Genomic DNA, 13979 nt, shown 5'->3' with positions numbered 1-13979 from the left:
ACTACAACAGTTGCATTAATATGGATGGGTCCTTAGGTGAGTATGGGCTGCAGGGAGGGGGACAACCTCCAAAACATTTGATGTTTCCTGTCTATAAAATGAACTTCATAATCGACTTACTGAGAAAAATGCCAGGTGTGATAAAGAGTACTGTAATATGCAAAAGAAAGCAAAGCGGGGGGGGGGGGGGGGGATCAAATAAACTCCTTGCACTCCAAGCTTTTAAATCTTCATCTGTCCTGCAGGTCATGTGGCAAGGCACACCGGTCAGGCAATAACCTATTTCCTGATGAACACATCCTGTTCCAACTGCTAATCTCACAGTGGAAGCTTGGCTTTTACCATTTATTATAAACATTTTCAAGAACTGCTTACCACGATATATTTTTTAATGGATTAGATTTTGGTCAGCTGCTAACAGAGAACTGAATATTCTTTATACGAAGACAGCAAAATAGGTTTTCTGAGAGTCTGACTTACTTTCCACTTTTCTCCCTCATGAGTAATTGGAATAGCAATTGAAACAGAATATAAGGCTAGGTTTCTTTTCTGTTCTTTTTTTCTTTTCCTCCCTCTCCCATTATAAGAAATTCTGTATCCAAGCTTATAGTATACAAGACCTTATTGGTTTTGAACTTTATCACAAGACTTGGTGAAATGTTCAAGAGAGAGACAAAGGCCGAAATTCACACAATTTGCTCAAGACTATCACAGCTGTTTATTGACGACACTCAGCATCTAAAGCCTACAGCATTTAAAGCAAAATAATTACATTTTCTTAGAATCAAGGCAGTTCCCCCTTGAAAATGTGTACTGCCAAGGGTTTTCAAACAAGACTACAAGAAAAGAGAAGAGCTGCATATTAGCTTTATGTTTCAGCAAATCACTTTAGAGTTAGCATTTTCAAACCCAAACTTAAGAAAAAAAATGGCAGATGAAAATATATACCCACAAAAAGCAATTTAAGAACTTTTGAACCTTAACTAGCAATAAAGAAAGATCTACTGAATGTTTTAACTTTGCTTCAACAATGCCTAAAATCTAAAATGAAATAATGAAAGTAACTGGAAAAAGTGTTACCATATCTACTGTGCATCTTCTAATGTTTTAAAAGAAATTGCTTATGTTATGTTGTTAATCCCTGGGTAAAACCGCTTTCAAGGAATTCGTGATCCCACTCAAATTAAAACTAACCATGAACAATTAGCTAAGGAAGGAAATGCCCTTCTGAACCAACTATATTTAATACTCTGATGAGAATCTGTGTAGAGACACTCACACACACACACATACACGTACACATACACACAAACACACAGAGCACTATGTCTAAGTAATTTAGTACAATAGCAAAGGATTTTATAACCCTGACCAATGGCATAGGCATACAATTTTAGTTAAGAAAATTAAAAATAAAAGGGAAAAAAAGGCTTAAAATGGTTGTCCTATGAAATCTGTACCAACTTCACAATAATCCAGATCTCATCCCTTGTGCATAAAAATGAACATGCCATAGAATATCTGAGTAAATTACCATAAAAAGAGATTACACAACACCAAAACTTGAGGTTTGTTTTAAATTAATATAATGATTTCTGCTTGTAGATGATTGTATTAAATTAAAAATAAATTGCTGAAATTAAAATCCCCAAGAAGCAATCCACAGAAATTTACCTTGGACTTTTATCATTTATGAGTTTCTATCGCCACCTGCAGGACTATCTTTAAGTAAACTCAAGCAATGGTCTGGCTATTTGCCATTCTTTCTTTTCCTCTTTTCCTTTCTTCTCTTCTTCCTCCTCCTCTTTCTCTCTTATTGTGTGTGTGTCTGTGTGTGCCTATGTGTGTGTACTAAATTTCTAGGATATCAATTATTTATCTTTTGAAAATATATACATTATTAAACATGTAAAAATCACCAACGAAATGCAAAATTAGATTTACTGAAGGAGGTGTAGGGGACTGTGGCCACAGGCAGCCAATTTTTTAACAGCAAAGCACACATGACACTTCTAATTTTGCAAAGTAAAATTCTGATGGCAAGTTAGCCTATAGTAATTTCCTTACCAAAATGGTGAGGACTTCAATGATTTCCAAGGAGAGCAGTTTTTGCTAAGGAACAGTTTACAAAAAAGTTTATAATTGCATATACCTGGCTTATAGCAGAGAAGAAATATACCAGAGAAGAAAAGTAACTTAGGGGTTTGTTGTTCTTTAAACAAAAGACAAGTGTTAGATAGTATTTTACTGAGTGTTACTGTAACCCAATAAAGAACAGGTTTTAAGAGCAGAGGTCAAAGCTTAAACACAAAAGCACAGATCATCATCACCATCATCATCATCATATTCATGTCTTCATCACTGTCACCATAAAGTCTGGATTAGAAAGAACCATCACCTGGGGCGCCTGGCTGGTTCAGTCGGTTAAGTGACCAACTCTTAATATTGGCTCAGTTCATGATCTCAGGGTCTTGGAATCCGCCCAGTGGCCCCTTGTCGGGCCCTGCGCTGGTGGGGTGAGTCTGCTTGGGATTCTCTCTCCCTCTACCCTATACGCCCCCCCCCAACGTATGCATACTCTCTCTCTAAAGTGGGTAAATAAATCTTAAAAAAAAAAAAAAAGAAAAGAAAAGAAAAAAAGGATCCATCACCTGTAAGATGCGTGTGGAGTAACTACACAGACTTTTGCTCCTCCAGGCCACATTACCCTTCTGAGCAGCAGGTCTGCAGACATATACAATAATGTTCAAACATAAGACTTTAGGAAAAATGTTGGGTTTTTTCAATTTTTAAGAACATAATTCATGGCTACCGTGTAGACGTAGTTCATGAACTACTCATGAACTAAAACCATAATTGCAAAGTTTATGACCACAAACATCACATACTAGGCAAGTGTATAGGGGTTGAGCAGCATCCTCTAACAAGCCACAAGGCCTTAGGAAAATCACTTTACTGAATGTGAAGGACCCTCTGATTTAACGTTCTATAGCTCCATGCTTTTCCAGACTTAAAACAGTAGCCATGAGGGTCTTATTTTCAACACCAAGTGAGCTAAGAACTGCATTTCTTTCTTTTTTTTTTTTTTTTTCTTGACAAAATGAGCATATTTGGCAATGACTTGAAACAAAAAATTTAAAAAGCTTGCTCAGAAATAGAAAAGTCATTTTAAAAGGACCTATATATATATGGATTTGGGCATAGATATATTGGGTACGTATGGATTTGGGCTATAAGAAAATCCCAGTGAGATTAAAAGTCAGCAAACACTACAGAAACATGGCTTAGATGAGGACCTACTGAATTGGATTTTAATTGTCTTTGCATCTTTTTTAATCAAAGTGAGAACTGGAATATTAGGCCACTGAACGTCCCCCCTCCCCCCCCCCCCCCCCCCCCCCCAAATTAGCTGTTATTTGAAAAGCCAGTGACACAACACGGAGAGAAGAGGAGAGGTAGCAAAACACACCTTCCTAAGTCATAAATCAAATGGCAAAAAGTACAATAGAGCATAGTAAACCCTCACCAGACCACAAAGAAGGTTTCTCTCCATAAACATCAGATCAGGCAGCTAGAATGATTACCAGGCTCTCCTGTAACTGTCGCCTATAGTGGGTCTAATTACAGGCTACAGGCTAAGGCAAGCATGCCCGCACTGCACATGGCAATAAAAGGGCCATCAGCTTGCCAAGCCCAGCCAGACAACGGAGAGCACACGCCACCTGATGGGGAGCCCCAAGGATCAGCCAGAGAGACTAATAAAAATGACAGCTTAGAAACAAATGACAAAGCTTGGGCCACAAAAAAAAAAAAAAAAAGGCAGTATCAAATTAGCCAAAAATACAAGTGCTGAGCATGGTTCTTCAACAGGTCCAGACCAAAGCAGGGAACCAGTTATAACTGTTTTCACACACACACCGGTGATTTTTCTCCCTCTCCTTCTCGCTTATTTCTAGATTTTTTCACTTTTGCATCATACAAAATGTTTGCGCATCCAGTTGTCACATAGAGAAACAGATGGGGGGGAAGCACTCATCTCTATGAGAATCAAAAATAAAATCCCCCTCATTCAGGGGCTGTTGATCTGGGTTAGAGATTTGCCAGCGCCCTTCCTCTCCCCCCTCGTACTCTAACTGCTGGCTGCCTTTTGGTCCTTTTGCTGTAGATTAGCACCACCCCCTGGACGGGTAGCATCGAGGGAAAGCCAGAAAAATGCACATTAGACAAGATTATGATGAAGCTGTTAGACTGTCTATGGATTTTACCTTCTGATGTGGCCACAGGCTGTCACGGTCAGACAAGGAGTTAGAATAAAAAGAAAGCAGTATCTGATAACAGATGGTTTGTACTGGTTCTAGCACTCTTCCAAGAAGCATTGATTAGAAGCCTGCTGTGTACCCAACACATGAGCCATAAGGACATACGCAGAGGTAAAAGATGGGGCCTTTGCCATTGTGTAGCTCACACTGTCCTAAAACAATCCTTCCAACATATGGCTATGATACACTGAATAAGTCTTTAGTGTTTCACATTAACCTGAATTATTAGGTCATAGAAATAAAATTCCTCCATTTTTGATGTGAAGAATTAATTTATTAGGTCGAACATGAGGAGTATTCTTAGAGCTTTAAAGACAGAACTGCATGCTTTGGCATTTGGTGGTTCTATGCATATGAATCAGCCCTAGAAATAGTTGACTCCTGAACACTAATGATATGGCATGTAATACAATGATTTGCATTTCTACCCTATCCTGGAACAGGTCTTTCACAAATCCTCAGATAACATCCTCTGTGATGAAGCAGCAACTATGCGCATGTATGTGTGTGCACCTGCTTTAGTGAAGCCTCTCTCTGAGTTAGGAGAATACCACCATACCTACCAGTAGTGATATCAGATAATAATCCCTACCCACATTTGTAGCCCATTTCATATTTTTAAAATATTCCCTTGCATATTATCTAAGTTGATCTCCAAAGGATAAATTTAAATTTTCTTACGGTGTGTGTCAATCATCAAATGGCATCACTTTGGTTTCAACTATAAGAGGAGGGCAGTGGAGAGAAGTGGGGTCGGGGGGAGGAGGCAAGAGAAATGGGGAGAGGGGCTGGGGAGAAGCTGGGAGGAGGGGCAGATGGATGAGAAGGAGGAAGGGAGAGAGGAATGAAGGGAGATGGGGAGAGAGGGGAGGTGGATAAGGGACTGGTGAGGACTTAGCATGACAGTTTCATCTTTGTGCCTCAGTATCTAACAGGGCTTGAGACTCTGGACAAACAATGGTTGTAGAAAGCGAGGGAGGGAATCATTGGGGCAAGCTTGAAGAGAGCATTGGCTGGGTCAAGGAGTGACATGACCTCCAGGTTTCTTCTTTCTCTAAGATTGAAGACCCTACACTCAGGACCAAGTTCAAATTAACAGTAGGGTATCTCTGGACAGTAGAGAGAACTAGACTGAACTCACTGAGAATCTGAAAAAGACAATGGCTCCCAACCAGAAACCTCACAGAAGGCAGAAAACGTGTGTGTGTGTGTGTGTGTGTGTGTGTGTGTGTGTGTGAGTGTGTGTGTGTGTGTGTGAGTGTATCCCACCAGAAAGCCATAGAGGAGGCAGTAGGTAGAGACAAAAGCATTCCCATATAGAACTGGCACCTGTCATACAAAAGTGAGAGTTAACCATTCATTTGTTATCTAATGGGGCCATGTGAAGATTGGCAATGTATGCTCTTCTACGAATTAAAAAAAAAAGATCAAAAAAAAAGAAGATCTAATGCTTACTAGTCAAAATTGGGACACTCCAAAATATCAACTGATTTCAGTCAGCGTAGCTATGATTCTGTCTAAAAGTGCAATTCAATTATAAAGTTGAAAATATAAACATGAAAATATGCTAGAATAGTTAAGAGTGCACTTTTAAATTTTCAACAGATAATCTTTTAATGCAATTACTGTAATTTTATTAAATGGCATAATTAGTTAATGCCTGAGTTGTCAATAGAAGGTGCAATTATGTTGTAAAAATTATAATCACAATGTGTGATGGTGGATTGTTCTGATGAAAAAAATGCTGAAAAAACCCTTTAAAATATTTCTGAAGGTATATTATGTAGTCCTCTGTGAAAGGAAGATTTGGGAAATCATCTTATAAATGTTAAATAAAACAATAAATTGTCAAATATTTCAAGCATTTTACACGATATATTTATACATTTCGCACACAAGTACATATGGATGCATTTAAAATGTCAAAAAATATCTTCTCCTCCAGACAAAATGGTTATTGGAACTGGATTTTTTTTCAGCTTTAGAGAAATACTGTTAATCTTGAGCTCCAACTGCGCAAACACCTACTGAACAGGCAGTGAGGTCTGTTTTGTACATACAACTGACTTCTGGTGGATATGGAAACAGCCACCAAATGTTTAATCAAATGCAGGTGCATCTAGTTGTGAATAAATTGATGATAGAACTTAAAGAAGAAGTAAATCTTTTAGACACAGTTAACACATAAATATCAAAAGCATCAAGAAGACATGGACCAGCACTATTTTAATAGTCTGATTTAAAAACAAAATTCCCATTATAGTAGTCATTTGTAGCAAAGTACTTTCAACCTGAACATTCTTTAGACCACAGAATGGATCATGGACAGAAGCATCCTCAAGATTGCGTATGAAATGCTAACTAAACTGTTTTCACACAATGTTTCATGGAGAAACTTCGTATTTTCCAAATACCTTTGCCTCTTAGTCTCTCTTAGTCTCTCTCTCTCTCTGTGTGTTTGTGTGTTTGTGTGTTTGTACACACGTGGCATGTGGGTTGGAAGGGCCCATTCTGTTACTGCTGCTGTTGTTTATAAGTTCGATGTGAAATCATTTCACATTTCTCAACATTCCAGGATCTCTAAAAGCTAAGAATTCCATGTATACGAAATACGGGATTTCACTAAGAAAGTGGGGAACTGTATTTTTAACCTTATTGGAGAAGGAGAGGTTGATTGATGCTTTAAATTATGTATCATATCGCAGGCCCTGTCGACTCTGAAGAAGAAATTCTTCATTTTCTGACACTCAAAAAATTGAGGAAAAAAGTCACAGATGTTAAAATCATAGCTTTATGAAGATACCCATTGATATATGGTAGATTTAGATTACTTTTTAACATCAAACGTCCAAGTAAAAATTTAATAAAATAAGGAATCCATCAATGCCCCACAGACTTGCGTCCCTTGAAGCAATAGGTGTGTGCCTGAAAAACTCGTGGAAAATTGAAAAAAAAAATGCAATCCTTTTTTACAGCATTAGGAGACCTTTGTTATTTAAAATAATCTTCTGATGATGCCATTTGTCAAGTAAATGCTTTTTTGTCATATGAAAATAATTCACTTATGCCATCATGTAACACTAGGTCTTTTCATTGACAGTATTGGGGTTTGTAAAATACATGTACCCAACAGAAAAACAAACAAAAATCCCCCATAGATGATTGGTTCCACAGTATAAACATCACAATGCAGAATTATCTTTTGAGAACAAATTCAATTCATTGTAACTATCATTAAATAATGTATTTGTCTGGAAACATGGGGAGAGACTATAGAGTACACCCCCCCACACACACACACTAGAAATGTGGGTCTATCTCTCCGATAGCTGTTTGAAGGAATGCATTAATGCAGATAGATAGATAAATGTGCTCATCTCTACTCTTATCCTTTATTTTCAACAACCTGGAATTCTCAAAAAGAATCTGGCAAAACTGTAGATTCCATCCATGACTCTTTCATGTACTTGTTTGCAGCATTCATGCTCCCTTTGAAAGCCCTTCTCCATCATCTAAGAGTTTCCCCTGCACAGTGGGTAAAAATAACTCAGTCTCCAATTGGGGGCTCAGCCTGGAACCAGCCACTGAGATTTTCCAGACCACCAAGCTAGATTCCAAGGATGTCATGCGCATGTGATTCCCAGGGTCTGGGCTGTTCCCCAGAGATGGTACAGACATTTCCACCTTATGCTTCTTTAGTTCTGGCTCCATCTCTTGTGAATATAATGACCATGACTAAGAATTATTCCCACCCAAATGATGAGGGTCCCCCCCGCCCAAAGCATCCTGGAAAAGGCTTAACTCCCATTCATTACATCTAAATACATATCTGAAATGACTAATGTCATTGTCCCTACAGTCATTATCATCTATTTAAATACCAGGACCACAATCACTGCAATTCTGAACATCAGTGAGAAGTAGTACAGCTCAATGGTTAAACTCATGTACTCTAAAGCCTGATGGTCTGGGTTAATATCCCAGCTGTGCTTCTTAAAAGCATATGAGCTCTGACACTCTATTTAACCTCTATGGGTTCATTTTTCTCATCTGTACAAAGAAGGTAATAACCGGTACCTACATCAGCAGGTATTGGTGAGAGTCAGATGAGGTAACATTTGCAAGATGCTTCGGACAGTGCCCGACACAGAGTAAGCACTGAAACGTGAGCTACTAAAGACACCTAGAGGTGAAAGTCTGCGTCTGAGAATGACCATGTGCAGGTCTATGAAACACCATGTGTAATTACAAATCCATTCACAGGGAAATACCCAGATGTGCTTCTTCTAGGCATGATTTTTAGTTACCCTTTGCCTCTGTCATTGGAAAAGTTGAGAATAGGACTCTTTGAGCAGAAAAAACAAAATATATACATATTTAATTTATAACAAGTCAAGCTCAGAAAATGCAACAGAGTAAAATATCTAGAAAACCTGGAGGAAAGAGAAAGACCCAAGAGACAAAATGAGCAGGATTTTCCATAGTCATGCCAACAAAACAGAAATTGAGCCTATAGACGCATGAATGGCTTGACCACTCAGAAAAAAACTCCAAATTTAATTTCTTACAACAATGAATTCAATGTTGTGGGCAACATTCACATAGCATGTGTCAGTGGATTAACGACAACTTTCTTCTCCAAGTGTTAGGAATACAGCCACCCGGGTACGTAGAGAGGGGATTAATCCCAGGGTGGAAGGGTTTACGCCTGGACAGTCTAATAAGATAAATCTTCCCATGTTTGTCCACCCACTTCTGACCAGACACCATGTGGACTTCTATCTTTATAGGCCACTTGTCTTGAATGCTGCTTTCAACAAGCTATGATATATTCACATACACACCCATAGGAATCCTTAGAAATGTATGCTTTGCTTTCATAAAGTCTTAAATTGAACAGCCAGAATATACCAAACACGATCCTACAATGTTCATGCTTTGTCTCCTCTGAAAACAGACACACTGACATGGTGTTCATCGGCTATGTTATCTGACAAAACATAAGAAAAAAAATTCCTATAGTTTTGCCCTTAGCTGGCGGTGCTAGAGTCACTTCCTGGACCTCGAGGGGAAGGCAAAGCCCCACTGGGAACTGGCCCACCAAAAACGGTTCTTTACCCACCTGTGCAGTGAACCCTCAGATACCACTCATCCTACTTTCGAACATAAAAAGGCCTTCAAATGCAGTCCTATTATTTAGTAAAAGCTTGGCCTGAGACCTTGCTTCAGACCACCACAATCTTCTGCCCGTAACGCCAAGGTAAGTGAATGAAGCATGAACAAATTGTCACACCAATGAATAAGGACCAGTAACAGCATCCTGTCCTTGGTAGATCCCAGGAGAGAATCAGGGTGTACAAGTGACAAACCCAGCATTCTCCACAGTGGAGCAAGGAAGAGAAGAAGCAGGCCTTCAGCATCACAGGAGCCCTTCCTTTCTCTGGCCCAGGTCACCTGAGGATCCAATGCTTTGCAGAAAGACAACCCTTAATGGGATCCCACAGAGTCAGGGACATAGTGCCACAGCCAGTGGTGGCCCCAAAGTGTGAAATTACCCATCCGTACATTCAACAGGAGGCTAACATCATCAGTATGCAGGCAAGAGGCATAAAAGCAAAATGTTCTCTCCAAAAATGAAGTCTTAGATACCCATAATCTTAAAATATAATAAGGGAGACTAATATACATATTTTTCTTTTATCCTGAAAGTACCGTTTCTTTATATGCTCTTGCTTTAGGAACAGAAAGTTTTGGAATGACCATGATGATAGTAGTCACAAAAACATTCTCTAATAAGATGACACTTCATCGGCTTAGGGAGGGGAGAACACCTCTCTCTCTATCTGAAGTATCTCTGAGATCTGCCAAGGCTGGTCAAAGTAGACATGAGATAAACATTCGAACACGGCATTTCAAATTAAAACTGAAAACTAAATGCCTTTAAGGGAGCACTCCTCATTCTAGTACCTTCACAGAAAAGGTTCATGCATGTATCATTCCTAAATTGACTGCATTTTTTTCAGTGATGTCCACTGGGAAATGTCCCCCAATAAATACACACATGCAGTGGAGACTCCCCCAGGCTCACAAACCCTTGCAAAAATCACACTGTGGACAACCAGCAAGGAGAGCATCATCTTTATCTTCCATTTGGGGGGCCATAGTGATTTGAAAGGATGAAGTGGCCGCCTGCGTCTGCTAGCCTGGGAGCGCGTTTCCTGGCATGGTGCCCCCAGGACGGATGCATGCAAGGACCCACTGTCAAAGCTCCCTTCCCATTCAGAAGCCCCCTCTAGTAGACAACCTATTTCTATTCATTTGTTCTAATCTTTCTTCAGATCAGGCCAGCGGCCCATTAATCATTTCTGTCATTCTCCTACATAAGCCAGTGCAATGGAGCTCTGTTTTTCTAAAAATCACAGTGCCAGAAATTAAGCTCAAGAAAGAGGAAATCCTCTTCTCCTCACAAGGGCTGGCTGGGGTGCTGACTGAAAGAAGCCACCAATTGTGTTGACTTTCCTTTTTTGCCCAGAATCACAAGAGAACATTCCGTGGAAAGTTTCTGAAGAGAATTCAGGTGGGAAGTGGAGGTGGGGAGGCTGAAGAGGAAAGCAACACATGAGGTCCCCAGTGGAGAATGTTATAAGAAAGGGAAGCAGATGAATAAATGCCAAGACAAGACAGATATGGACTACTAGCATTTTTACTAATGTTCTTATTAAGGCCAATTGTTTTTAGCAATTCCAGACCAAAGAAAAAGTATATTAAAAGTCCAGGTCACAGCCATCATAGGCCCTCTACATCTTGAAGCGATGAAAATCTAAAATTAATGAAACCGAACAGAATGTTCTCCATGGCAAAGAAAAAGCCTCTTGTGGAGCTGATATACTTGTTTGTGTAATAAGGAGTAAGGATGGGAGTGACCGTGAACCCGCTGACATCTTAGGCTGATTTAAAAAAAAAAAAAAAATTTAATGAGGATGTGCCTGTGAGGTAGGAGAGAACATTGACAATTAAAACACAAAAACAGAAACAAAAACAAAAAAACAGTGACAGAAGATTCATGATTTACCGAAGATCATGACTCAGAACCACTCACACATCCTATTAGGCCTTATTGTGATCTTTGCCCAGTACAAAGATTAATAGCATGATAAAAAAAAGGGACAAGATTAGCAGTTGAGAGATTTGATTTCTCCTTCCACGTCTGACACTACCAATCTCTTCAAGAACAAGTCCTTTTACAAATGGCAGAGGGTGCCCAGAACCATAAGGTGAGGGCATGGCACCAACTTCCAAGTCCCTACAAGATTCCTGGACCCTCAGCGGTTACGTTAGGTGATTCTGAGATCTCTTGCGGCTCTTCTGAGATTGTGTGATTTTTATTTCGCTCCTAAGGATGGGCCAGCATTATCAGAGAGAAGGAAGAGTGCATCTCATGTACATTAGTCACTCTCTTACGTGGTGTTGGGTCACCTTGTCATGTGACACAAGTGGTTTGATATGAATCAATGTTTTTATATCAAAGTTTGTGAAGATTTACTTAAAACATAAATTAGAGCAATTTCATCATGTGAGTTTTCAACCATCATTTTCTCAAAAAGTCCTGGCATTCACTGGGACAGAGGGAGAGAAATAGACACAGTGGAAGGACTATGCAGACACAGGTAATATAATAATAACCACCGTGTATAAAGACACATTTTTGAGTGAAAAAAAAAATTACAAAAATACAGAACTTAGGTCTCTTAAACTTACTGAGTGATAGTATATGAGTAAGATTTGGGTAATTAAAGGGATTTCCAAGGGAAAATCTGATGTAAGTACAGTCTTAGACATCTATATATTCATCTATGCTGTAATATATGTAAGAAAGATGAATGGATACCATTTATATTTTTTTTCAGTTAAATAATAGAAGTGTTTTTTTTAAATTTTATCTTATTATGTTAATCACCATACATTACATCATTAGTTTTTGATGTAGCGTTCCATGATTCATTGTTTGCATATAACACCCAGTGCTCCATGCAGAATGTGCCCTCTTTAATACCCATCACCAGGCTAGCCTATCCCCCACCCCCTCCCCTCTAGAACCCTCAGTTTGTTTCTTAGAGTCCATAGTCTCTCATGGTTCATCTCCCATTTATATTTTAAAGTTTCCTTACAGGTGTGAACTTCAGCTATGTTGAATGTGTATTACTCTGCTTCATGTCAGTAAAATAAAACTCATCTGCATTTGGATTTGGGACTCAGAAACAAATAATTTGAACATAAAATCGAGGCTTACCACGAATGCAACAGCACTTCTCAACGTGGATTCCCACTGGAAGCAGCTTTTAAGGAACTGTATTGTATTCCACATTGCCATGGTGATTCTTTTCACACGGTCTATATCCCTTGATAAGATCTAATAAAAAAAAAATGGAAAACAAGGAACTGGATTTAAATACTCCAAATAGTCTCTTTAGATCAGGCAGCTCAGTCATTTAAATTACATTTTGCATAGCTGCCAATTAAAAAAAAATAATAGAAAGGAAAAATCCTAATGCTTCTTCTAAAATTCTTTTTAAAACACCATCAACCATGGAAGGAAAAAAATACAATGTACTTTGTAGCTCTTTTGATGGAGAATAGCCTGTTTCAATAATATTCAGGACAAAACTGAGCTGGTAAAAGCTATAGCAGGAGGGCATTCGGTATGCGTGTGTGAGAGTGTGTGTGTGTGTAAGAAAAAGAGAAAGAGAAAGAGAGAGTCTATGTTGTTTAGTTTAGAAGGAAATGGATGGATTTTTGCAGAAACTAGATGTCCAAGTATTCTAGCTCATGTAGTCCAGAAGATAAAGTCTACAGGAAAGTCTAATTGTGGGAGGAGAACCCAGCTCTCCCACCTCCTAGCTGTGCAACCTCCAACCAGTTTCCTAACCTCTCTTGTCTTATACGATGGGGTTGATTTTAGTATTCACCCTGTAGACAGTGAAGAAAATTGAGGGCCTTTGAAAAGTGCCTGCCACATAGTAAGTGATCTCAAGTACCTGCATCATAAGCACAAGCTTCAACTGTGTAAAAATCTGCAGACACACCGTGGTGAAGGGCACATAGGGAAGATCCTAACAGACCCCAAATCCCCTGGAGCTCCAGAGCCCAAAGCCACCCCATGCGGAGGTCCTGCTTGGCAAAGGAAACGTCTTTTTTTTCCCAGTTGTAGGCAGATTCATTTCAACTTGTTTGCAAAGCAATTACCCCACCTACTTCAACTCAGGTTTTAACTTTCGAATAAATAGGGCACAAGGCAGTAATAATAATAATAAAAGACGTTTACTCAGATTACACCAAATAAATATTACACTCAATGTTATGGCAGACCAAAACAAAACATTGGGATGCTCCCTTCAGAAGACATTCCAGGCCCTTCCCAAGTGTGCCCAGAAGTTCATGGGAAACAAAAGGATGAGGAGATGCGTTTATATTTAACTGCTTTGTGTCATCCACAGCTGCTCACCCCACAGGAAGTCGTGGAAGTAATAAACACTTTAAAAAGGGGACACTTTGTTCTTTGTTACACAACTGAAGAGGGACAATAGGTACAGAGTGAAATCCTGGACTGCTTCTGAATAAGACAGGGAGGGACTCTGAAAAGAAACATAAAGGTCATGTTAA

At 39.2% G+C, this 13979-nt stretch overlaps 1 protein-coding gene across 1 annotated transcript in view; it reads right to left on the bottom strand.

Moving 5' to 3' along the window:
• MCTP2 (multiple C2 and transmembrane domain containing 2) overlaps positions 1-13979 on the bottom strand; it is a 193227-nt gene that overhangs the window by 67570 nt on the left and 111678 nt on the right. The window contains exon 16 of the mRNA XM_032391275.1: positions 12610-12729. Coding sequence (XP_032247166.1) covers positions 12610-12729 — 120 coding nt within the window. The remainder of the gene's footprint in view (positions 1-12609; positions 12730-13979) is intronic.

Source organism: Phoca vitulina, unplaced genomic scaffold (assembly GCF_004348235.1).
Source record: "Phoca vitulina isolate PV1807 unplaced genomic scaffold, GSC_HSeal_1.0 scaffold61, whole genome shotgun sequence".
Classification (NCBI taxonomy): domain Eukaryota; kingdom Metazoa; phylum Chordata; class Mammalia; order Carnivora; family Phocidae; genus Phoca; species Phoca vitulina.
The sequence above is the reverse complement of the archived record's forward strand: the minus strand, read 5'-3'. Positions and strand labels throughout refer to the sequence as shown.